The sequence below is a fragment of the Artibeus jamaicensis genome, unplaced genomic scaffold, assembly GCF_021234435.1.
Source record: "Artibeus jamaicensis isolate MK-2021 breed Jamaican fruit bat unplaced genomic scaffold, CSHL_Jam_final contig_793, whole genome shotgun sequence".
NCBI lineage: Eukaryota > Metazoa > Chordata > Mammalia > Chiroptera > Phyllostomidae > Artibeus > Artibeus jamaicensis.
This window is the reverse complement of record NW_026521975.1, coordinates 4,400,644-4,425,600: the sequence shown is the minus strand read 5'-3', so window position 1 is coordinate 4,425,600 and position 24,957 is coordinate 4,400,644. Positions and strand designations below refer to the sequence as shown.

General features: G+C 40.2%; 1 protein-coding gene across 1 annotated transcript in view; it reads right to left on the bottom strand.

The window, feature by feature from the left end:
* FLT1 (fms related receptor tyrosine kinase 1) overlaps nucleotides 1-24,957 on the bottom strand; it is a 188,198-nt gene that overhangs the window by 42,311 nt on the left and 120,930 nt on the right. The window contains exons 15-16 of the mRNA XM_037166857.2: nucleotides 12,280-12,411; nucleotides 2,217-2,323 (exon numbers count right to left, since the gene is read on the bottom strand). Of these exons, the coding sequence (XP_037022752.2) occupies nucleotides 2,217-2,323; nucleotides 12,280-12,411 (239 nt within the window). The remainder of the gene's footprint in view (nucleotides 1-2,216; nucleotides 2,324-12,279; nucleotides 12,412-24,957) is intronic.

Here is a 24,957-nt window from a genome sequence, read left to right as displayed (position 1 = left end):
AAAGATGGTGCTTATCTCATAGGGTTGTTGTGAATATCAAATGAAATAATCCATGTAAAGCTGTTAAGCATCAATAAATGTTGGATTATAATTATAACACTGGCTCCTACAGGGTGGGGATGAAAAGATAAAGTAGTCTTTATCAGTGATGAATTTACCTTGTGCTTAGAGAAACCACCTGGAGATCGTTTTTGATGCCTTTTTCTTCTTTGCCTCCCACAACCAATCGCTTGTCAGATTTTAATAGGCATTCCAGCACTTGTTCTTACCCTTTCTTATTGACACCAAAATGACATAGAGTTTTAGAAATATAAGAGACCCATTCAGTTTAGTCCCAGGTTGCCTCTCCAGTTTTATTTCCCTCTGCTCCTATAGGCAGCCACCAGACTCCCTCCCTAACCTGGGGACTGGGGAGAAGGAGGGCTGTGTTTCTGCTTCTTTCCTTCCAGCGACAGCCTTCAAAGTCTGTCTCTAAACTGCTTTCTCTGAAGTTTTTTCTCCTGCTCTCCTACTTTGAACTCCTATAGTCTTTGTACCTCCTCTACAGATTTGGCAAGATTTTTTTGTTAGATATCTTCCCCTATATGGTGTATCTCCCCTTTCAAATGCTATTGTTTGACCAGTTTCCTTCTAAAGTAGTGTTCTGAATTGTCCTGTCTCAAAACCAGTCACTCCACGTAGCAAAAGCCTAATGTTACGTATTCGACGTAGAAGATGGCTGCTGGCCTTGCTTCTCATACTGACACTGTAAAGTTCTGAATATCCAGTCTAAGGTCAAACAACTAGGCCTCGATACTCAGCTCCAATTCTAATTAGCGGTGTGACTTCGGAGAAGTTGCTTTGATTCCCGGAGCCTCTGTGTCCCTCACTACAAAGTAGTAATAATAATATCTTTACCTCTGCATTATTTGAATGATTAACTGAGATACTACATAAAAAGCTTCCCACAGGCTTGGTACATTAATAAGGGCTGATAAATTTTTAGACATTGAGTAGGCCTCTTTGACATTCTTTAGGTTTTCTTAATTTTACCTCCTAAATATCTCCCAGCTCTAATCATTTAGACCAAGCTGCCACCATCTGCTACTCAGATGTAAAGTTTTCCACTAGGTGCCTCTCGATTCGCTCTCGCCCCTCTGGTCCATTCACCTCACAGCAGCCAAAGTCATTACTGCCGACACAAATTTCTCACACTTAGAATTACGTACCTTTGCTTCACAACCTTCCTCCCAACTCCTAGGCTTCCTATTATCTTCTAGAATACAGACTAGATTCCTTCCTATAGCCTAAAGCCCTGCCTGATCAAGCATGGCTTCTCTTGCCACACAAGAAGCCTCTCTTTGCCACACACTTCATGCCTTGTTTCCACCACTGTGACCACACTGGCCTCCTGTCAGCCACTCACTGTCATGGCGCCCCTCTGCCCTGCCCCTGCTTCATGCACACTCCTCTCTGTAACACTTTCCCTCCTTCTTTACCTGACCACCGCCCCTCCCCTCCACCCCAGGATATCTTCTAGTCAACCTCCTGTGGTTACACTTTGCATTTGTCTGTGTACTTGATTAAAGCCCCAGACTGTACACTGTAGCATTTTCTCTCCATTGTCATCAGAGAGCTTCACGGGGCCTGGCACTCTGCAGAGAGCAGGCTCACAGTTAATATTTGAGGCATCAGTGAGAGAATTAGCATTGACTCTTCCCCACTGAACTTCAGAGGAGCTCTCAAGTCGTGCTATAGGCCAAATTATAGAAATCTGATGTCTTGAATTCCAAACTGAACCTCACACTCCAAAGAATGGAATTTTATCACAGCAGTGCACATCTCTGTGTTTCTGTGCTATGAGGGACAAGTCAGAGTGGTGTCTTAGTTTAGTTTTCTTTTTTTTTGTTTCTCAGCAGGGAATAAGGTTAAAAAAATTAAGGCTTCATAGGTCTTATGCTAAATTTAACTTAAATACTTTACTACATATTTTTGTATCAAAAATATCCTTCCTGTCCCTAGGAAATATTCACCTGTCCATTGCTCTAGCATTTCCTTTTGAATACCCCACTTCATGGTTGGAAGACCTTTTTGTGATTCATTTTCCAGTGTTCGCCAGCTCGGAGGTAAAGGGAAGAAAAGGGTCTAACCTTTATTCAGTGCCTGTCCCAGACATCAGGTGAGCGTTTTAGAATATCATGTAAAAAGGAGCACAGAACTTATCTGAATGTCCTTACCCTCTTCAGTTTTCGGATAAAGAGAGTTAGTAGGAGCCAGAAGAGGGTTGCAGCCACACAGGTGCACGTCAGAGTGATTAGCTCCAGATTTGACTTGTCCGAGGTTCCTGGAAAGACAAAAACACCCACATGGTGCTAAACACCAACTCTCGAGCACAGAGCCTTCGTGACTTTATAAAAGAGTTCCATTGCCCCTGAAAGGTCCATCATGGTGGACACAGTCTGCTGGTGCAAGAATTAGTGTCTGGGATAGATCTTCTCTTTCTGATTCGGGCCAGGGTCCATGAATGATATTATCATAATAAACTCACAAATCAATTCAAAGTGTTTCCAGAAGTGTAGCTATTGAAATCATAAACTTCATAATCCCCAAAATAGCTAATTAAAAATCAGAGGAGAAATTAAAAATGAGGGAAAATTATGGCAGGAACAAAAGCCCATTAAAGTGCTAAATCTGGGTTATGTTAAATCTCCCTAATGGGCTGTAGAGGAAATTCTAAAGAAAAAGAAAAAATATTATATAAAAGAGTTCCCCCGGGACTCACAAAATTCTTCAAAGTAGTTTTAAAAATAAAACGAAAGCTCAAGGCCTATCCCAGTGACCCACTCACTGCTTTAGGAAGACCCGGGCCGGCTTGCTCACCTCCCCCGCCCACGGCTGGGGCTGTCTCTGACCTTCCCCGGAGTCCGCCTGCAGGGCCTGAGGTGAGAGGAAGTGACTGCCTGAGTGCGATTCTTCCCCATCACCTCATTTCCCAGAGTCACAGAGATAAAAAGCTGAGCATTGCTCCCTCATGACCACAAAAGAAAAGACCCGAGCTATTCACCAGAAGCCTCCAGAGAAGGAACTCTGGGATTTGTAAAGGAAGGCCCAGGGGCCAGAATAGTGGTTCCCTCCTTATTGCCGCCAGTGGACAATTTCCCAAGAATTTCTAAAGTAGTACCTGTATCCTTCAACTGCATTAAAAGGAGACAGAGGCTTAGTATAAAGTTAAGCCAAGGCTAAGTGAAACGTACTCTTTTTAGAAATGATGGTGTAGATGGTAGCATTTATTGAGCCACACCCTCCCATCACCCTGTGGAGTAGGTGGCAGTAACATCCCCATTTCCTAGATGAGTATGTCCTCTTATTGGCTCTTTGTTTCAGGCCAACAAGGTTCCAGGCTGGAGGACACAGGATGATAAAGAAGGGTAAGCCATCCCTTTCAAAGCACTCTCTCACAAAATGAACCCAGAGACTTAAGGCAAATGCAAAGGAATTAGATAGAAAGAGTATCTGAGGTTGAGGGAATCTAACACTGTTTGGAAGAGGTGACATCTGAAACGAACTTGATCTAAGGAGATCCAGACAGGAGAGGGCATTACAAGGCAGAGGGAACGGTCTGAGTTAGGACCCAGAATTCAGAAATGATGAGGACGGATGGCAGGATAAGGTAAGACCTAGGACAGGACCAGACCACAGGCGATCTGAGATCTGTGTGAAGGTTCTCTGCCCTGCATAATGGCAAATACACAAGCTAGTATTCCTTCTTCCCTCTTAGACATTCAGCCGCCGAGGACATCTGCTCTCTGTAGGCCGTGGTCCCTGCAGTGTATCCTTTAGTCTGCAGGGGAAACTGACATTTTCTCTCCATCCAGTCCATCACAAGGTTCGGCTCATGAAGTTATCACCTCCTGTTCTTCCTCACAATCACTGACTAAATCAAGGCTTCATGGGCTCTTACCTGGACACCTTCATCAGCTTCTTAATGACTTGACTCCCCCCAGTCTCTCCTCCACTCTGTAGCTAGGGTGATCTTCCCAAATCACCAATTTAATCCTGTTACTCCTCTATCTAAATTCCATCTTTGCCTACCCTGCCCTGCATCACTGTCAGGATAAAAAAAACCTTTCACTCCTATATGCCCAACCTATTCTATCACTTCAGCTTCATCACTTGCTATCCTTCCACTTGCTCTAATCTCATCAAAATACTTGTAGTTTTTAAAAATATGCCAGCCCTTCCGTGCTGCTATCCTTTGGCCTTTGCTGTTTCTCTACCAGACTGTAAGCTTCCCAGAAGCTGAGGCCTCATCTTATTCATCTTTATATCCCCACTCATCGGACTGGGTGAACTAGTGGATATATAATGTTTTGCTTTGTCTCCAAAGAGTTTCATGAAGCTTTCAAAGCATCCAGGGTCAAATTCTTATCCACCTGTGTTAATCCAGTAAATATAGGAAGGTGACCTATATTCCAGGTTCTGTTCTGGGTGCTGGTATACAGTGGTAAATGAAAGGGCATAGTCTGGAGCTCACAGTCTGGCACTCATATCTGAACTGATGACTATGTTCAGAGTTCAGGGTGAAGCAGCAGAAGCAGACTGTAGGAGCGTGGTCCTCTAGTTCACTGCTACCTCTCAGTATTAAGAATTGAGTTCCTGGCAAGCAGCAGGCATCTTGCAAATATTGGTTAAGTGAATAAATGAATTTGGCTCCCTTTGCTGCCTAGTCAGCTTCGGGTTAAGTTTTCCTGAGCTTCATGAGATTGATTGAGAACGGCCTCCTCAAAGTACTTTCAAAGTATGATCACCTTTTTTCTCAGTATTTTTCTTTCCATGGGGATATGGGAAGCTCAAGTTAATATAAGTTTGAATTTCAGCCCCAACAGTGAGAGGTCTGATGCCGCTTTGCTGTACACACATGCACACACACGCAGAGAAATGCACACACACTTCTTTGCGTAGGATGCAAGTAAGTTTTGTGGAATCTGATTGGGACCTGCTGAGGGCACAATGACCTTTGGCCTTTGGAGAGGCAGATAGCATCTTGAGTCTTGGCCTGTCTGCTTAAAACCTCTGCAGAAGCCTCCTGCATGCAGTGCCCTGAGAGAGGTTCCCTCCCATTGTGGGAACGTTCCTGCTGCATTCCACGGGGCAGGACGCTGACCCCCAGAGTAATTCCATAGTCCTTACTCAGACGAAATTCCGCATGTGTTTGTGTGCACTTACACATTTAAAGAATCAACTCATTAAAAACGTCTTCAAGAAGAACATTTATTAAAAGGGAAAGATCTATTTCATCTATTCCTGCTTACTGAACACTAAAATAAGAATTTTATAAGATGTAATATGTACACTCTTTCTCATTGGATAGCTCAGTCTCTGTCTTTATTTGGAAAGTAACCATCAGGATGACCTTAGGCTAGGTAGACTGGCTAAGATCAGCAACATCTCTTCCTATACAGCTCTTGGATGTTTGCTCAGAGGTCAAGCATCCACACACTAGCCTGACTAGCGCCAGCTTCAACTTGCTGGTGACAGCTGATGCGTTCAGCACATGAAATGGCCCAGCTGCACGTGGCAGGGGAAGGAGGCCAGCGGAAGCGTGGGTGGGATTTAACAGTGACGAGGAGGAGTTTGCTTAGGCTCTCAGCGACATCAGGCCTGTATGATATGTGGTCCTGGGTTGGTGTAATTTTTCTAAGGCTTATTAGAATATTAAAATTGGCCTTCATACTTTTTTTGAAGCTTTATAGGAATCTATGTACACCAATTTGGAACCGCTATTAAGGAGAAGTATGTATGGAGATACTGTATTAGGATTAAATTTGAAGTACATTTTCAAGAGTAATTTTATTTATTTTTATTTTTTAAAAAAGCTTTTATTTATTTGTTTTAGAGCAGAAGGGGGGAGAGTTAAGAGAGGGAGAGGAACAGCAATGTGTGGTTGCTTCTCATGCACCCCCTACTGGGGACTTGACCTGCAACCCAGGCATGTGCCCTCACTGGGAATCAAACCAGCAACCCTTTCGTTCGCAGGCCAGTGCTCAATCCACTGAGCCACAGCAGCCAGGGCTCAAGAGTAATTTTAAGTAAAGAGCAATATTTAAAATTGCTCTTATGTGCCATCGGTTCTATATCACACTTTTATTGAAGCAAGTTAAATCCTTAGGTCAAATAGGAATTTTGTGGTTTGGAACACCATTTTGGTGACTCACTGGTTAAGTCTGGAAAAACTATAGTATAAAGGTTTTATTGAAATGGGATTTGGGTATCATATTAAAAATGTTAATTAATATTTCAAAAGCTTCTATTGTATGCCAGATAGTGTTTTAAATGTGCTCATCCTTACCACAACCCTGTAAGCTGGAGTACCATTGCTAACATACATTTTGTAGATGAGCATACTGAAGCACCAGGAAGGTATTGTATTTTTCAGACTATAAGATGCACTTTTTTTCCTCCCTCTCACCCCCAAACTTGGGAGGAATAATGGTTGTTAATGCTCCCGTTGAGTTCTGTTTATATTTGCCTTGGTGAAATATTATGTTATTTATGTTGTTAAATATTTCACCACATTTTTTACTTCAATTTTTCCCTATTTTCCTCCTCTAAAACCTAGGTGCATCTTATGGTCCAAAAAAATATGGTAAGTAACTGGTCCAGGGGGTTACACAGCTCATGAGAGAGACACACCTCCCTCGCTGTGGAGTGGGTCCTCCCCCGGACTGGGCTCTCCTGCCTTAGGGCTGAGAAGCAATAGTACAGAAAGGTTAAACATGGATCCAGCTCTCAGCTCTGCCACTCCCCAGCTGAGGAACTCTAGACAAAGTTCTAAACCCCTCTGAGCCTCAGAGTCTCACTTGTAAATGGAAAAAATCCTCATTGGATTTCTGCAAAAGTTAAAGAGGCTAATGCATGTTATGTGCTTTAAAAAGTGCACTACACATTCCATAAACATAACATATTATAACTGAATTAATTCCATCGCCACTTTTTGCATTCTTGTTCAAGTCCAGCTTTATGTCATTGAGGATTTGTGCCCAAAGGCAGCCCTATCCTGTCCCCTGGCCCTCCTGTGTAAAATAGTGGGCAGCCAATTCAGCTTCTCTGCTTTAAGCACTAGCCTCTCCTTGGGAAACCCTTTTGAATTGCCAACACCCATGAGAGGAGTAATATCAGTCACCAACATCATCGCCCAGATTAGTTTATCACATCCTTCCTAGTGCCAGGAGAGCCATGGGGGTGGATTCGGGGGCACAATTCAGAAAGAAAGGGGCTGAAGCAGAGGACAGTCAGGAATTGGAGGAGAAATGAAAACTGAAAGCTGGCCGGGGTGAGATTAAAGAGTTTTGTTTTGATTTTTTTCTATTCTTTACTCTTGGAATTTTACGAAAGAACATAGTGTGTACTTTCTCCCGTAGGAGTCCTTTTCTGAAATGTGTTGATGTGTAGTCACTGTGGCACACAATTTATAAATCACCCCTTTAATGCCGTTTCAAGCAGGGAGACCTGCTGGGCCCTGAGGTAGTCACCCTTTTGTATCCATCAGTCGCCCTCAAAAAATGTTTAAAAGACTAGTTCTTCAAGTTGTTTTCTCCCATCTAATTATAAATGCTATTGAAATAGTATTGCAATAGCAAGGTCTAAATCTGTTACAGGAATGCATCTATACATATTGTGATTATTACTTCCCATAATAATTATAAAATAGAATTTTATCTTAAGTCCTTGGATGCAAATGGTCCACACTCTCATCGCAACAGTCCATTTAGCTCCATCGGCTATTTAATGCCGTGTTAAGTTCAGAAATTGTTTTGGTTAGTAACAGTTTTGCTGTTGTTGTTTTTAACATCAGAACCTCCCCTGTGAGCGCCCCATGTGTGCTCTCTCGTTCACTCTTGTCCTGGTGTGCGGTCCAAGCCAAACAAGAGTCGTGATTATTTAAAGAAGCTCCTTGGACTCCACAGTCCACTCATCCTTTTCAGATACAAAAATAACACATTGTTTTATCTCTGAGTATAAGAATCATGTTTCAAAGGAAATAAAAAGAGCAGACAGTTTCCTTCCTGGCTACTTCACGAACCTCTTTAAATCTGTTAAACATAACCACAGACACAACCTATTCTCCTGGTTTCATTTCCTAAACTCAACCTGACAAGACAGGTCAGTGGGAAGTGTCAATTTGCATATATTAGGAAATTAGTCTAAAGCCAGGGAACGTTTTGCAGCCACTGATGTGAGGAAAATAGTGCTTTAAGCTCTAGGGCAGGAATCTAATTTCAGTGATAAAGTTAGTAAGCAGGTACTGCATTCTATTGTTCTGAACAGTGTCCAAAGATTAAATTTTTATTCCGTGAACCCAAAGTATTTTAATTTAAGATGGCATCTAACTCATAAGAATCATATACTATCAACTTTTAAAAAGTTTTCCTACTGAAAATGATAGTTATCCTTAAATGGAGCTGAAATCTGCCTCCTTGAAACTTCACCACCATCTCCCTCCTTGGTTTCTCCTTCTCTGTGTCAAAGAACAAGTTAAATGTCTTCTCAGTCTGAAAGCTCCTTAAATATTTGAAGAAAACAATCAGCTTAAGTTGTCTCATTTTTAGAGAAAACATTCTTATTTCCTTGTACTGTTGTATCATTGTCGTATTAGGACTATAGTACCACTCATTTATGCTTCTGTTGTAGATGGATGTAATGTCTCGGGAGAGATGATTGCAGAGCAGGTCAACTGTCTTCTCAGCTAACTGCAACAGTTGAACAGAGAGTTTGGATATAGCCATCGCTCTCAAAGTTTAAAAAAATTACAAAAGAGAGCAAGTGAGAAGGCAGAAACACTATGAAAAGCAGATACGAGAACTGAAAACATGGTAGCTGGGCAGCAGCCAGTAAAAGGAAGGGCGTATGGAGCATCCATGGCTGTGCTGCAAACTTCATCATTTCTCCGAGTTGACCGTAGGAGTTGATGCGCATGAGGGAAAAAAGGTCATGGATCAAAAACACAGATTCCTCATGAAGTTCAATGCGAATGTTTAGAATTATTTAGACTCTATAATTACCAAAGAAGATATCAATGTAGAAAGTCCAAAGTTGCTTCATAGCTTGCTGCCTTCCTCCTGACTCATTCACCTTGCCGATCCAAGATCCTACAAGGCCGCCTAACAGATCAAGTCACCATGCCCTTTTTTGCCTCTATGAACATCTTGAGCCCTTATTACCAACATTAGGTAGTCTGTTTCATACAGACTAGTATTTCTACTTTACCTTTAAGAAGGAATCAAAGTGTTTATTGAACTGGTTCTAATTGTTTCACATGCATCTTACTCTCCTTCCAACTAGGTCTTCAAAGACCATTGAAGTTAGTTGATCATTGCTTATACTTCCACATCCTGCATAATCCTGGGCAAATGAATGTGTTGAGTTAACAACAAACTGAATTTGGCTTGTCTCTATTGCCCTAAACAATATATTGGTGTATTTCTTTTCTTTAGATATTCAGTGGTGGTTTTCTAAATAGGTAAATCCAACAAATATTTATCAAGTGCTCTGGGATAGCAAAGTGAATAATAGTCAATGATAAGCATTGCATTAAACATGCATGTCAAGTGCCATGGGAGCATGGAAGGGCAAAGGATGGTGCAGTGGGTAGTCAGGTGTAGAGAAAGTGAATTTTGAAGGGTGAGTGGGATTGTCTGGGGCAGGGGGAAGATGGGAAGGAAGCCTCTCAGACAAAAGAAAAATGGCGTGTAAAGGCAGAAGACTAGAAGGAGCACAGTGTGCGTGCTGAATCACAAGTAGTGTAGTCCAGCTGCAGTGCTGAGTGTGGGAGGGATATCGGATGAGGATGGAGAGGAGACTATGGAGGACCTGTGTGCCTGGATGAGGGGAACAGGTGTTTGGGAACACCTGCAAGTTTTGAAGCAGGGAAGTAACGTCATAGACTACTCATTCAAAATGATCACTCTAGATGTGGGAGTGCGTTGAGGGTAAGAGGGGTAGATAGGCTGTTTGGGAAGCTAAGAGATGATGTCAAGAGATGATAGGGGATCAGAATATCTGCAATGGCAGCTGATGTGGGCAATTCAAGTGACGATTATCCCCCCTTTTCTCAAGTTAAAATGATATGGGCTGATAGAAACTGTCAGGACTTACCAGTGACAGCAGTTATGCCTGTCTGACTTTTCAGGAAAGCATAACACTAGTGTGAAAAGGAATCAGTGCAGGAAATCTAAGAGCAGGTAGAAAGAAGACAAAATAATAGGGTAACTGAGTCTAAAAACTCAGTTTTATGCTAAGGCCCTGCAGACAATTTCCAAGACACCTCAGGAATGAGAAGAATAGAGGAAGGATGGAAACTGAGAGTTTCCAAAGACGTGAGCTCAAGTCTTAGCCTCACTACCTATTCTTTGTGCAGCTTTGGGAAAGTAACTTAACCTCTTTGAGTCTCCGTCTTCCTATCTGTAGACTGGAGATAATACGATAATACTTCTTTGGACTGAATAAATACTAGTCTCTTGCTGAGTGCTGGATATGGGTATGGGATACAACAATATGTGAGACACAGTTCATTATTCAGTAGGAAAGAAAAGCATATCAATAATTAAATAATCACAGAATGCAGAATAAAATGAGTCTGACTAAAGACCTAGGAACCATGGTGTGGGAGAGCAGAGAAGAGAATGAGCAGAGAACATCTCACTCAGCTGCTCATCCCGGAGGACGTTACCAGGTAGAATGCACATAACCATCCTGGAGGGTAAGGAAGATGTCCGTGAAACAGGGAGGGGCCTGTACAAAAAACTTTGTAGGCTGTGTTCATGGCCATTTTTTACCCACATTCAGACAGAAGTGGGTACAGATACCTGGGAAGGGACAGCAGCTATGTGGTGGGTTGGAGTGAGTCACAGCCCATTCACCATTCCTGGCTATAGGATTAAGTTAACCACGTCATTCCTGTATGGGTTTATAAGAACTGCTCCAAATATCTTGCAGGGTTGTTGTGAGGATACGGGGGAAAATGCCTTCTGGACTGAGCATTAGGAGTCTTCCTTGCTACCCCTCTCTCAGGTGCAGGTCCCTCTCTGCCCAATGCAACTCCTCTCTGAGAGTCACATCTGGGGTCCTTGTTAAGAGATAAATTAACAGTTCTTTGAAGAAGGAGGCATTAAAGAGAGATTCACACTTAATAAACCATTTTCTCCCTATATAGGCAGAAAAGTTGGAACAATACTTTCAAACAATGGTTATCTGGGAAACAAATAGGACCATCACTAAAAGTATTTGGGAATGCTACCTCAGCTTCTTCTGAAAGCCTAAATTTGTGGGAGAGTACTTTCAGATCTGTTAGGAGACCCTCTAAAACCATTTCCTTGTGAAAGTGTGGGGATGCTGTTCTCTTTTAAAGGAGTCTGAATTCTCAGAGTTACCACCTTGAAGCACTGGAAATTTCCCGGGCAGAGGAACGGGTGCATATTGCCTTCTCCTTACATAGTCCTAAGTCTACTAGGGAGTATTTGGAAATAGGCTACTGAAAAAATTCTGTCTTTTCATATACAACTTCAATGTGCCCTAGATACTGACATCTAAGAGCTGCCAATTTAATATTTTATGGTGATCTAACTGTTATGTTTTGGGTGATTCTTGGCACTGGAAAATTAAAACTGAGGTCTAAACTATTTTCTGAATGGAAGCCACATGGCAACAGCCCCGGGTGGGATGAGGCCCCTTTGGATTTTGCTGCTCAACAAACTATCTGAAGCCCACAAAGAAGAAGCACTTGGAATATTTTTTTAAAGGTGGTCTGTTTATTGTGTTGCTTCTCTCTGATAATATTTTGCCACCTACTTCATGTTAAAAACCATCTTGTGAAAAATTTGGAAGGTATGTCTAACTCATGGAAATTAGAAATGGGAAAAATGTGAACAATTTTCAGTGTGTTGTGTTTCTTTCCCCAGCTACAACCATCTTCCTTTTTGGATCTCTTTCTCACAGGTGTGGCTACTCAGTCATTCTCTGTGGGTCAATGTCATCACACTGGCAGCAGCTGGTTTTCTTCTGGGAGCTGCTCCCCTCATGGAGACTGTTCAGATGGGGGCTCTCTAGGCCGGCTGGTGTCTTCACCTTCTGTCTTGCCAAGTGGAGCCAGACGGGCTCTTCCCAGAGGGATGGGGGAAGGGCAGGAGGTCAGGGAAAGGCACAGACGGGAGGGGCAACAGGAGACTGGGAGGTGAAAAGTTAAACAAACAGGGAAATAGATGTCTGAACAGTTTCTGGTTGCTCTCTAAAGCGGCTGTTTACCTTGAACAGTGAGGTATGCTGAACTTTCCACGGACCCCCTCTGGTTGGTGGCTTTGCAGTGATAGAAGCCTTCATCCTCTTCTGTGACTCTTTCAATAAACAGCGTGCTGCTTCCTGGTCCTAAAATAATTCCTAAAGAGTGAGAGATGTTTAGATTAGTGGGCCGGGATGACAAACAAACAGTTCCTTTTGTAACACAACCCCCTTCCTATCATCATGCATTCAGACAAGGAAATCCAAGCTTGGGAGAACCTGGGGAAGGACTGCGTATTTGTTTTCTCTGATCCAGGCTCTCTAATAGCACCTTCACCACCCAGCAGCACTCTGACCCCCAGCTTGGGGGATGCATCTGACCAAGGCCTTTTGCTGTGTGGAAGAAATGAGATGCGGTGGCCATACCCAACTTTGAAGAGCAAATGTCAAGGAGGTAGCATATCTGATAATGATAACTACCATTCACTCAGTGTCTGCTACATTCTGGGCATTATGCGAGACACTGTCTTGGGTTTAGAACCATCTGTGAGGTATGGTCTCCATTTTATGAGCGTTGAAACTGAGGTTTGGTGAGTTAAGCAACTTGACCAAGAGCATGCAGCTGGACTGAAATCATATTTGTGGCATTTGAGTCAAAGGAAGTCAGGTTTCATTTGTCATGGGGGTAGAGAGCTTGGGCCATGTCTAATCTAGGCCTTACTGCTTCAAGCTTTGTCACTTTCAGCAAGTTACTTAGCCTTTCTAGATTTCAGTCACCTCAGTCTTAAGATGAATATGAAAGCAGTTCCTACTCGATAAATGGGAAAATGAAGGCAACTGTACGGCACATAGTAAGTAAATATAAGCTTAAGTATCACTACAGAGCATGGTGTTATGAAAGGAGCATTGGGAGTTTTCAGATCCTGGCTTGAGACCCAGTACTTTCAACACTAAGTGCTATCATCATGTATTTATTGAGTGCTTACTTTGTCATTAGCCCATGGTAGAAACTGGAGGTGGGGGGAGAGAAGAGAGAGAGGCAGCTCCAGCATTCCCCCTCTTAGTTCATGTTCATGGGATGTACATATAAGTTCTTTGGCTTCTCCATTTCCTATACTATTCTTAAACTCCCCCTGTCTGTTTTGTGCCTACCAATTATGCTTTTTATTTCCTGTAGCTTTTCCCCATTCTCACCCCACCCCCTCCCCAATGATAACCCTCTATGTGGTCTATATGTCTGTGATTCTGTTCTTATTCCAGTTGTTTGCTTAGTTTGTTTTTCTTTTATAGGTCCAGTTGCTGATAGTTGTGAGTTTGTTGTCATTCTACTGTTCATACTCTTGATCTTCTTTTTCTTAGATAAGTCCCTTTAACATTTCACATAATAAGGGTTTGGTGATGATGAAATCCTTTAATTTGACCTTATCTGGGAAGCACTTTATCAGTCCTTCCATTCTAAATGAAAGCTTTGCTGGATAGAGTCATCTTGGATGTAGGTCCTTGCCTTTCATAACTTGGAATACTTCTTTCCAGCCACTTCTTGCCTGTAAGGTCTCTTTTGAGAGGCTTAGGAACCTCTGGAATAACTTCAAACGTTCCAACATCCAAATCATAGGGGTACCAGAAGGAGAAGAGGAAGAGCAAGTAATTGTAAACTTATTTGAAAAAATAATGAAGGAAAACTTCCTCAGTCTGGCAAAGGAAATAGACGTATAAGTCCAGGAAGCTCAGAGAGTCCCAAAGAAGTTGGACCCAAAGAGGAATACACCAAAACACATCATAATTAAATTATGCAAGATTAAAGATAAGGAGAGAATCTTAAAAGCAGCAAGAGGAAAGAAGAGAGTTATCTACAAAGGAGTTACTATAAGACAGAGTGCATTTTTAACTGTGTTGTATTCCATTGTATAAGGAAGCCACAGAGTTGTTTTTTTTAATCCACTTCTTTACTGTAGGATAGATAGGTAGTTTTGACTGTGTTTGCTACTATAAAGAAGGCTACAATGCACATCTGACACAGCTGTGTGTACATAGTTGTATACATTTCCTGGGTATACAAGGTATACTCATTGCTGGGTTACAAGGTAATCCCAGTTTAAACTCTACCAAGTATTGCAAAATTGTTTTCCAAAAGATACCAGTTTATACTTTATACTTTAACCAGCAATGAGTAAGAGCTCATGTTTCCTCACATACTTACCAATACTTGACATTATCAGATTTTTTTAAAACACTAATATTTACATGAATAACATTTTTATAATTGTACAAATATATGTAAGTAAATTATAATGAATTTCTTTATAATTAACAATATATCTTGGAGCTGTCCCTTGTATGTTTATTTTTTATTTATTTCAATTGTATTTTTCAGTTACAGTTGACATTCAATATTATTTCCTATTAGTTTCAGGTGAATAGCATAGCGGTTAGACAGTTATATAATTTACAAAGAGATCCTCCCAATAATTCTAGTACACACAAGGCACTATGCATAGTTAATACAATATTATTGACTATATTATTTATGCTATACTTTACATCCCCATGATTATTTTGTAACTAACAGTTTGTACTTTTTAATCCCTTTACCTTTTTTACCCACTCCCCCAACCTTTCCCACCTAGCAACCCTCAGTTTGTTCTTGTATCCATGAGCCTATTTCTGTTTTGTTGGTTCATTTATTTTGTTCTTTAGATTTCACATATAAGTGAAATCAGTGATATTTGTCTGACTGAATTCACTTAGCATAATACCCTCTAGGTCCATCCATGTTGTTGCAAATGGTAAGGTTTTATTCATTTTTATGGCCAAGTAATATTCCATTGGATTTATGTACCACATCTCCTTTATTCATTCATCTATTGGTGGGCACTAGGGTTGCTTCCATATCTTGGCTATTGTAAACAACACTACAACAAACATAAATGTGCATATATCTTTTTGAATTAGTGGTTTGGGTTTCTTTGAATATATACCCAGGAGTGCGATTGCTGAGTCACAGATAGTTCTATTTTTAATTTTTTGAGAAACCTCCATACTGTTTTCCATAGTGGCTGCACCAGGTTACAATCCTACCAACAGCGGGAGTTCCCTTATTTCCACATTCTTGCCAACACTGGTTGTTTGTCGATTTATTGATGATAGCCATTCTGACAGGTGTGAGATGATATTTTATTATGGTTTTAATTTGCATTTCTCTTATGATTAGGGACATTGAGCATCTTTTCATATGTCTATTGGCCATCTGGATGTCCTTTTTGGAGATGTGTCTATTCAGGTCCTCTGCCCATATTTTAATTGAATTTTTTTGGTGTTGAGTTGTATGAGTTCTTTTGTTTCTTTTGAGATTTTATTTACTTATTTTTAGAGACGAGAAGGGAGAGAAACATCAACGTGTGGTGTCCTCTCGAGTGCCCCCTACTGGGGAACTGTCCCATAACCCAGGCATGTGCCCTGACTGGGAATTGAATTGGTGACCCTTTGGTTCCCAGGCCAGTGCTCAATCCACTGAGCCACAGCAGCCAGGGTGAGTTGTATGAGTTCTTTATAAATTTTGGATATTAACCCTCCACCAGATGTTTCATTGGCAATTATCTTCTGCCATTTAGTAGGCTGTCTTTTAATTTGTTGATGGTTTCCTTTGCTCTACAAAACCTTTTTAGTTTGATGTAGTCCCATTTGTTTATTTTCTTGTCTGAGGAAGTATATCAGAAGAAATATTACTAAGAGAAATGTCAGAGATTTTACTGTGTTTTCTTCTAGGAGTTTATGGTTTTGAGCCTTACACTTAAGTCTTAACCCATTTTGATTTATTCTTGTATATGGTGTAAGAAGGGATTGTAGTTTCTTTTTTTTTTTTGCATGTATTTTTCCAATTTTCCCAGGACCATTTGTTGAATAGAATGTCATTCTCCTATTGTAGATTCTTGCCTCCTTTACCATATATTAATTGACAATATAGACATTGATTTATTTCTGGCCTCTCTATTTTGTTCCATTGATCTATATGTCTTCTTTTGTGCAAATACCATGCTGTTTTGATTACCACGGCCTTGTAGTATAGTTTGATATCAAGTAGTGTGATACCTCCAACTTTGTTTTTCTTCCTCAAGATTGCTGTGGGTATTCAAGGTATTTTGTAGTGCCACATAAATTTTAGGGTTATTTGTCCTAACCCTGTGAAAATACCATTGACATTTTTTTAATTTAATTAATTTATTTATTTTAGGTTTTTATTTATTTATTTTTAGAAGGGGAGGGAAGGAGAGAGGGAGAGAAACAGCAATGTATGGTTGCCTCTCGAGTGCCCCCCACTGGGGAACTGTCCATAACCCAGGCATGTGCCCTGACTGGGAATGGAATTGTCATCCTTTGGTTCACAGGCCCATGCTCAATCCACTGAGCTACACCAGCCAGGGCCTACCATTGATATTTTGATAGGGATTACATTGGGTCTATAGATTGCATTGGGTAGTATGGACATTTTAATGATGTTAATTCTTCTTATCCGTGAGCATGGTATATGTTTCCATTTATTTGTATCTTCTTCAAGTTTTTTCTCCAGTGTCTTATACTTTTCCAAATACAGGTCTTTTACCTACTTTGTAAATATTTTCTAGGTATTTTTCTGATACAATTGTAAATGGGATTATTTTCTTAATTTTTCTTTCTGATAGTTTGGTATTCGTATGGCAATTCAAATGCCATCAATTTCTGAATATTAACTTTGTATCCTGCTAGTTTACATTTATCAGTTCCAGTAGTTTTTAAATGGACTCTTTAGGGTTTTCTGTATGCAGTATCATGTCATTTGCAAATAATGACAGTTTTATTTCTTCACTTGCAATTTGGATGTTTTATTTTTTTTCTTGTCTGATTTCTGTGGTAGGACTTCTAATACTGTTGAATAAAAGTGGTAAAAGTGGATAACCTTGTTATGTGTCTTTAAAAAAACACTCTTAGCTTTTTCCCATTGAGTATGTTAGTGTGGGTTTATCATATGTAGCTTTAATTATCTGAGGTACAATCCCTCTGTTCTCATTTTGTTGAGAATTTTTATCACAAATGGGTTTTTATCTATGATTAAAACTCATTTAAGATGAAGCCCATTAAAAACCCCATTTGACTGGGTTTTGATATAAATTGGTTTTTATTCTTCATTTTGTTTACATGGTGTATCACATTAAGTGCAATTGCTGAGTTGCAAATCATTGAGTGATTTGTAGACCTTGGACTTAACTCGCATTCCAGGAATACATCCCACTTGATCATGGTGCATGATCTTTTTAAGATATTGCTGCATCTGGTTTGCTAATATTTTGCTGAGGACCTTTACATCTATGTTCGCCTGGTATATTGGCCTATAATTTTCTTTTCTTTTCTTTTCTTCTTTCTTTTTTTTTAAAACTTTTTTATTGATTATGCCATTACATTTGTTCTATTCCCCCCCTCCATTCCCCTCCACCCTGCATACCCCTCCCCCACCATTTCCCCCTTTAGTTCATGAACACGTGTCTCAAATTCTTTAGATTCTGTATTTCCCCTACTATTCTTACCCTCCCCCCTATCTATTTTCTATCTACTATCTATGCTACTTATTTTCTGTACCTTCTCCCCCCTTCTCCTCCTCCCACTCCCCTGTTGCTAACCCTCCATGTGATCTTAATTTCTTTGGTTCTGCTCCTGATCTAGCTGTCCTCTTAGTTTGCTTTTGTTTTAGGTGTGGTTGTTACTAACTGTGAGTTTGCTGTCCTTTCACTGTTCATCTTTTTTATCTTCTTTTTCTTAGGTAAGTCCCTTTAACGTTTCATATAATAAGGGCTTGGTGATGATGAACTCCTTGAATTTGGTCTTATCTGAGAAGCACTTTATCTGTCCTTCCATTCTAAATGAAAACTTTGCTGGGTAGAGCAATCTTGGTTGTAGGTCTTTGGATTTCATGACTTGGAATACCTCTTTCCAGCCCCTTCTTGCCTGTAAGGTCTCTTTTGAGAAATCAGCTGACAGTGTGATGGGAACTCCTTTGTAGGTGACTGTCCCCTTAGCTCTTGCTGCTTCTAGGATTCTCTCCTTCATTTTAATCTTGGCTAATGTAATGATGATGCACCTTGGTGTGTTCCTTCTTGGGTCCAACTTCTTTGGGACTCTCTGAGCTTCCTGGATTTCCTGGAAGTCTATTTCCTTTGCCAGATTGGGGAAATTCTCCTTTATTATTTGTTCAAATAAGTTTTCCACTGGTGGCCATGCCTTTCCCCCTTCTGGTACCCCTATAATTCGGATGTTGGAATGTTTAAAGATGTCCTGGAGGTTCCTAAGCTTCTCCTCATTTTTCTGAATTCTTTTCCTTTCCAAAGGAAATGGAATTTCCTTTCCATTACTATTGGTTTCCTTTGTATTACCATTCATTTCAATTAGTTTAGCTTCCATATGTTTCTCTAATTTGTGACTAAAATCAACCAGTTCTGTAAGGATCCTGATAACCAGTGTTTTGAACTGTGCATCTGAAAGACTGGCTATTTCTTCATTGCTTAGATCTATCGGTTCTGGGGCTCTGAGTTGTCCTAGGGCCATTTTTGGTCTATTCGTGCCGTTAAGTAAGTAGAGCGAAGCCTTAGTTGTTTACCAGGACGGGGCGACCCAGGTGGATGGTTTGTGACGCTGTGTGTGGGGGCGTGGTCAGAGAGGGAGTGACTGCGGTCCTCTCCGCTAGCCCAGCCCATCCAGTCACACCACTTGCCCGGGGCCTGTTTATCCTATCGGAATTGTGCGAGCCTGCTGCCCCGCGCAGGCTTCCCTTCTCACTGGTTTATCCGCACGCAGATGCGCGACCGATGGACTGCAGACAGCCCGCCGCGCCTCTTCCCTGTGTGCTCCTGTAGCTAGCCCGTGATCAGCGCCTTCGGCTGCTTGCACACCGCGCACCACCCGGGGATTTTTTTCTTGCCAACCTGCTCCGCTGCTGGCTTCGCTTCTGTTACCGGTTTAGCTGAGCATTTAGTTGTCTTTGGACTCCGTATTGTCGATTTTCTGTGTGGCTTGGTTGTGTTTATTGTTGTTAAAAATAGTTGTCCTTAGATTTGGTTGTGCACAGAGGCAAGGTGGTTCCACCTACGTCTCCATCTTGGCAGAAGTCCTCTTTCTTTCTTTCTTTCTTTCTTTCTTTCTCTCTCTCTCTCTCTCTCTCTCTCTCCCTCCCTCCCTCCCTCTTTCTTTCTTTCCTTCCTTCCTTCCTTCCTTCCTTCCTTCCTTCCTTCCTTCCTTCCTTCCTTCCTTCCTTCCTTCCTTCCTTCCTTCCTTCCTTCCTTCCTTCTTTCTCCTTCTTTCTTTCTTTCTTTCTTTCTTTCTTTCTTTCTTTCTTTCTTTCTTTCTTTCTTTCTTTCTTTCTTTCTTTCTTTCTTTCTTTCTTTCTTTCTTTCTTTCTTTCTTTCTGTCTTTCTTTCTGTCTTTTTCTGGTTTTGGAATCAGGATAATGGTAGCCTCATAAAATGAGCTTGGGAACCTTATCTCCATTTGAATATTTTAGGATAGTTAGAGAAGGATAGGTGTTAATTCTTCTTTGAATGCTTGGTAAAATTCTCCTGTGAAGCCATTTGGCCCAGAATTTTTTTTTTGTTTGAAGTTGTTTTGATTACTGATTTGATTTTCTCTATAGTAATCCATCCAGATTTCCTGTTTCTTCTTGATTCAGTTTTAGAAGATTGTATGTTTAGAAGATTGTGTTTCTAGAAATTTATTAATTTCTTCCAGATTGTCTAATTTGCTGGCATATAATTGTTTGTAGCACTTAAAAAAATCCTTTGTATTTCTGTGGTTTTGGTTATTGTTGTTTTTCATTTCTGACTTTACTTATTTAGGTCCTCTCTCTTTTTTCTTGAGGAGTCCAGTTAAAGGAATATCAATCTTGTTTATCTTTTCAAAGAACCAGCTCTTAGCCCTGGTCAGTGTGGCTTAGTTGGTTGGAGTGTCATCCTGTAAACCAGAAGGTTGCTGGTTTGGTCCCCAGTCAGGGCATGTACAAGAGGCAACCAGTTGGTGTTTCTCTCTCATATTGGTGTTTCTCTCCTTCTCTCTCTCCTTCCCTTCACCTCTCTCTAAAATCAGTAAGCATGTCCTCAGGTGAAGGTAAAAAAAAATTAAATCAGCTTTTGGTTTCATTAACGTTTTGTATTTTTAGACTTTTTAAAAAATTTCTGCTCTGATCCTTATTATTTTCTTCTTTTTCCTTATTTTGGTATTTGTTCATTGTTTTTTTCCTAGTCTCTTCAGGTGTAAGGTTAGATTGTTTATTTGAGACTTTTCTTGTTTCTTGAGGTAGCCTTGTATTGCTATGAATTTTCCTCTTTGGACTGCTTTTGCTGTGTCACATAGATTTTTGGATCACTGTGTTTTAATTCGCATTTGATTTCTTCCTTGATTTCACTATGGGTTTATCAGTTTGGCTTGTAATTAATTTTTAGTTTTATATCACTGAAGTAAAAGAAGATGCTTGAGACAATTTCAATATTCTTAAATTTATTGAGACTTGTTTTGTGGCCTAACATGTGGTCTATCCCAGAAAAATATTCTATGTGCACTTGAAAAGAATATATATTCTAATGCTTTGGGGTGAAATGCTCTGAAAATATTAATTAATTCTGTCTGGTTTAATGTGCCATTTAAGGCTACTGTTTGTTAATTTTCTGTCTGAAAGATCAACCCATTGATGTCAAAGGAATGTTAAGAGTCCCCTACTATGACTATATTCTGTCAATCTTTCTTTTTATGTCCATCAATATTTGTTTTATATATTTAAGTGCTCAAATATTTACAATTGTTATATCCTCTTGTTGGATTGATCCATTTATCATTATGTAATGTCCTTCTTCATCTTTGTTTTAAAGTTTATTTTTGTTTGATGTAAGGATTGCTATCTCTGCTATTTTTTTATTTCCACTTGCATGAAATATGTTCTTCCATCTCCTTACTTTTAGTCTGTATGAGTATTTTAATCTGAAGTGGGTCTGTTGTAGACAGTATATGTATGGGTTTTGTTTTTTATCCATTCAGTTACCCTGCTCAGAGCATTTAATCCATTCACATTTAAAGTGATTATTGAAGGGGGGAGAATTTGATTCTCTCCCTCTCTCCTTCCCTTCCCCTCTAAAGAATTAATCTTATAGTGATTTTGTATGTATGTAGTTATTGCCATTTTATTATTCATATTTACATTTTTCCTTCTTCTTTTTTAAGAAGTCCCTTTAACATTTCTTATAATACTGGTTTGGTGATGATGAATTCCTTTAACGTCCTGCTGCTTAGGAAGCTTTATATCTCTCCTTCAAATTTAAATGAATAACCTTGGCACATAGAATAGTCTTGGCTGTAGGTCTTTGCTTTTCATTACTGAATATTTTGTGTCAGTCCCTTCTGACCTACAAAGTTTCTGTTGAAAACTTAGCTGACAGTCTTATGGGAGCTCTCTTATAGGTAACTGTTTTTTTCTTGCTGCTTTTAAGATTCTTTGTCCTTCACCTTTACAATTTTAATAATGATGTGTCTTTGTGTGGATCTCCTTGGGTTAATCTTGTTTGGGACTCTCTGTGCTTCTCAGACTTGTATATCTTTATCCCTTGCTAAGCAAAGGAAGTTTTCAGTCATTTTCTTTAAATTGGTTCTCAATCCCTTGCTCTCTCTTTTTTCTTTCTGGTACCCCTATGATATCAATGTTGTTACACTTGATGATATCCCAGAAGTCCCTTAGATTATCCTCACTTTTTTAATTCCTTTTTTCTTTTGGGTGTTCTGATTGGGTGTGTTCTGCTACTTTGTGCTCCAAATCACTGACTTGATCCTCTGCTTCATCTAATCTGCTATTGATTCTTTCTAGTGTATTCCTCATTTCAGCTATTTTATTCTTCATTTCTGACTTTTTTTCTTATGGTATATCTTTCTTATGTTTGCTATCTCTTTTTTGAAGTTTTCACTGATTTTATTTTTTCTTTTAGGTTCTTTGAGTATCCTTTTAAAGCAGTGTTTTGAACTCTGTCTGGTACATTACTTATTTCTATGTCACTTAGTTCTTTTTCTGGAGATTTCTCCTCTTCTTTTTTAAAAAAAAATTTAAAGATTTTATTTATTTATCTTTAGAAGAGACAGGAAGGAGAGAGGGAGATAAATATCAATGTATGGTTGCCTCTTGTGCATCCCCTGCTGGGAACTGGCCTGCAATCCAGGCATGTGTGCTGACTGGGAATCGAACCTCAATTCTTTGGTTCATAGGCTCACGCTCAATCCACTGAGCTACACCAGCCAGGGGTCTCCTGTTTTTTTCTATAGAACACGTGTCTTTATTTTCCCATTTTAGCTGCCTCCTTGTGTTTGTTTCTATATATTAAGTAGATATGTGATATCTCATAGTCTTGGCAGGGTAACCTTATATAGTAGGTGTCCTGTGGGCCCAGTGGCACAGTCTCCATGAGTACCTGAGCTGGGTGCTCCAGAAGGATCCTTTGTCTGTGATGTGTGTGTCCTCCTGTTGTAGTTGAGCTTGATCTCTGTTGGTACATCAGTTTATGGAATTAACCCTCAGGCTGGCTGATTGTGAGGATTGGCCATAACCATAATGTACAAGCTGAGGACTTAGGCTGACTCCACCAAGAAAGATTCACCCCAGCAGGGCCTGGTGCCTTCTGAGATCTCCCTTTGGCTGTGCTGTTTATAGAGCTAATTGGGTGGTGCTCTATTTTGGTCTGAAGCTGGCAACTGTGTACGGTGGTTCTAGGGACTCTTATGAGGGACTCTGGGGCAAGTCGATGTCAGATACTGCCTGTAACAGGCCTGGGACCAGCCATTAGTAGCTACGAACTGATCCATGGTTGGTAGCTGGGTCTGGATGTGTGTGGGAGGGGCCACACTGTGATCTGACACTGGCTGCCACCAGAACAGGGCCTGGGACAAGTCAGCAAAAGACACAAGGCACACTGAGACCTGCCACTGGCTGTTGACTGTCCATAAGGCTCTGTTGTTGAAAGACCCTAGGGCTGGATAAGGGAGGGTCTCAGGGAATCCCCAGGGTGGGGTGAGTGGTGTTCACCAGTAACAAAGTTCAGATTTGGCACTAGTGCTGAGCCTGAGGATAATCAGTAAAAGTCTCAGGGAACACCAAGACCAGCTGCCATGACCTAGGGCTCTCAGGGAGTCATCAGGGTAGAGGTAGTGGAGATCACTAGGTTAATGCAGATTCAGATTTGGTCATGTGGAGAGAGGGCTCAACACAGGGACAAAGACAGCTGTCCCTCCAGTCTTTGCCCCAACACCACACAACTCAGTTTTCCTGTTTGTCTCTGGGACCCCTCAAGCTGCTGTCATTTACATGATTTTTATCATATAAATAGCCAATTATCCCAGTATCATTTACTCAGTAATCTCCTCTGTTCCCATTGAGTTGTGGTGTCAGTTCTGTCAGGTGATAAGTTTCCATATATTTGTATGGTTCTATTTTTAGGTTCTCCATTTGTTCATCATGATCTATTTATTTATCTAACACAAGTTATGATTGCTTGGTAATACATTTTGATATTTGGTATGGCATGATCCCTTCTTCTTCAAAATTGTCTTTATCCTCTATCACTCCAATATGAATTTCAGGTTTTGCTTATTGAATTCTACAAAAAGCACTGTTCACATGTTGATGGCAGTTCCACTGAATTTATATAACAATTGGGGGAAATTGTTATATTTATTTCTAGGTTGAAACCAATGAAATTGCCAATATTTTGACCTAAAAATATTTCAACCTAAATAATTATTCTCATTCAAGAATATCAAATATCTTTAAGTTATTTAAGTCTTCATTTATATCATTAAAAGTTTTATGATTTTCTCTGTAAATATTGTGCTTTTCAGTTATATTTATTCCTAGGTATGTTACAATTTTTATTATGCAAAATTTTATTTTCTCTTTCCCCTTTGAGTGTCAGTCATCAGCTCTAACAAGTAGAATTCACTTAGAAATGTGATGCTCTGTTTTATGTTGCTGACATAATTTAATTGTAAGCCAGCTTGCTTCTAGAGGGATAGCTTAAGTAATTTCCAACCACTAAAGGCATAACAATTCCCATAGAAATTTACAATTTATTTTCCTTTACTATAAGAAGCTGTATCAAATTGTATGAACAGGACAGAGAGCAGGATTTGTAAATGTGGATGTCTTCAGGGGCCAGGCACATAACACAAATGAATAGGGGATGAGATCATGGGAGAGGAACTGTGTATGGAGCATAGAAGGCCTTTCTCCCATCTACAGGCAGAAGCATTAGCTCTAATCAATTGGAATTTAGAAAATTGGGTCCAGAATTATCTTCTGAGTTTTAAAGAGAAGACAGAAATCTGGATTTTTCACAATAAAGCTCATGATTTTTAAGTGTTGGCAATCAAATCAACTTATTTCAATTTGCTGTGAGGACCAGTATAACTTGTATGCTAGGTAGATTAGACACAACTTCGACCTAGAGGATGTACATGGGAAAACACTGCTACATTTTTATTAAGGAAAGACCTCTATGATCAGGCTGTGTGCCTAGCTTTCCAGTTTCTGTCCTGTTATATCCCTAAATGCATCCCTGGTGTGAATCATACTGATCTAGTGACAATTCCTGATAAGGTGCAGGAACGTTGCACATTACTACTTTCCTTAACTGGCCACTTGACTGGCATTTGCTTGTT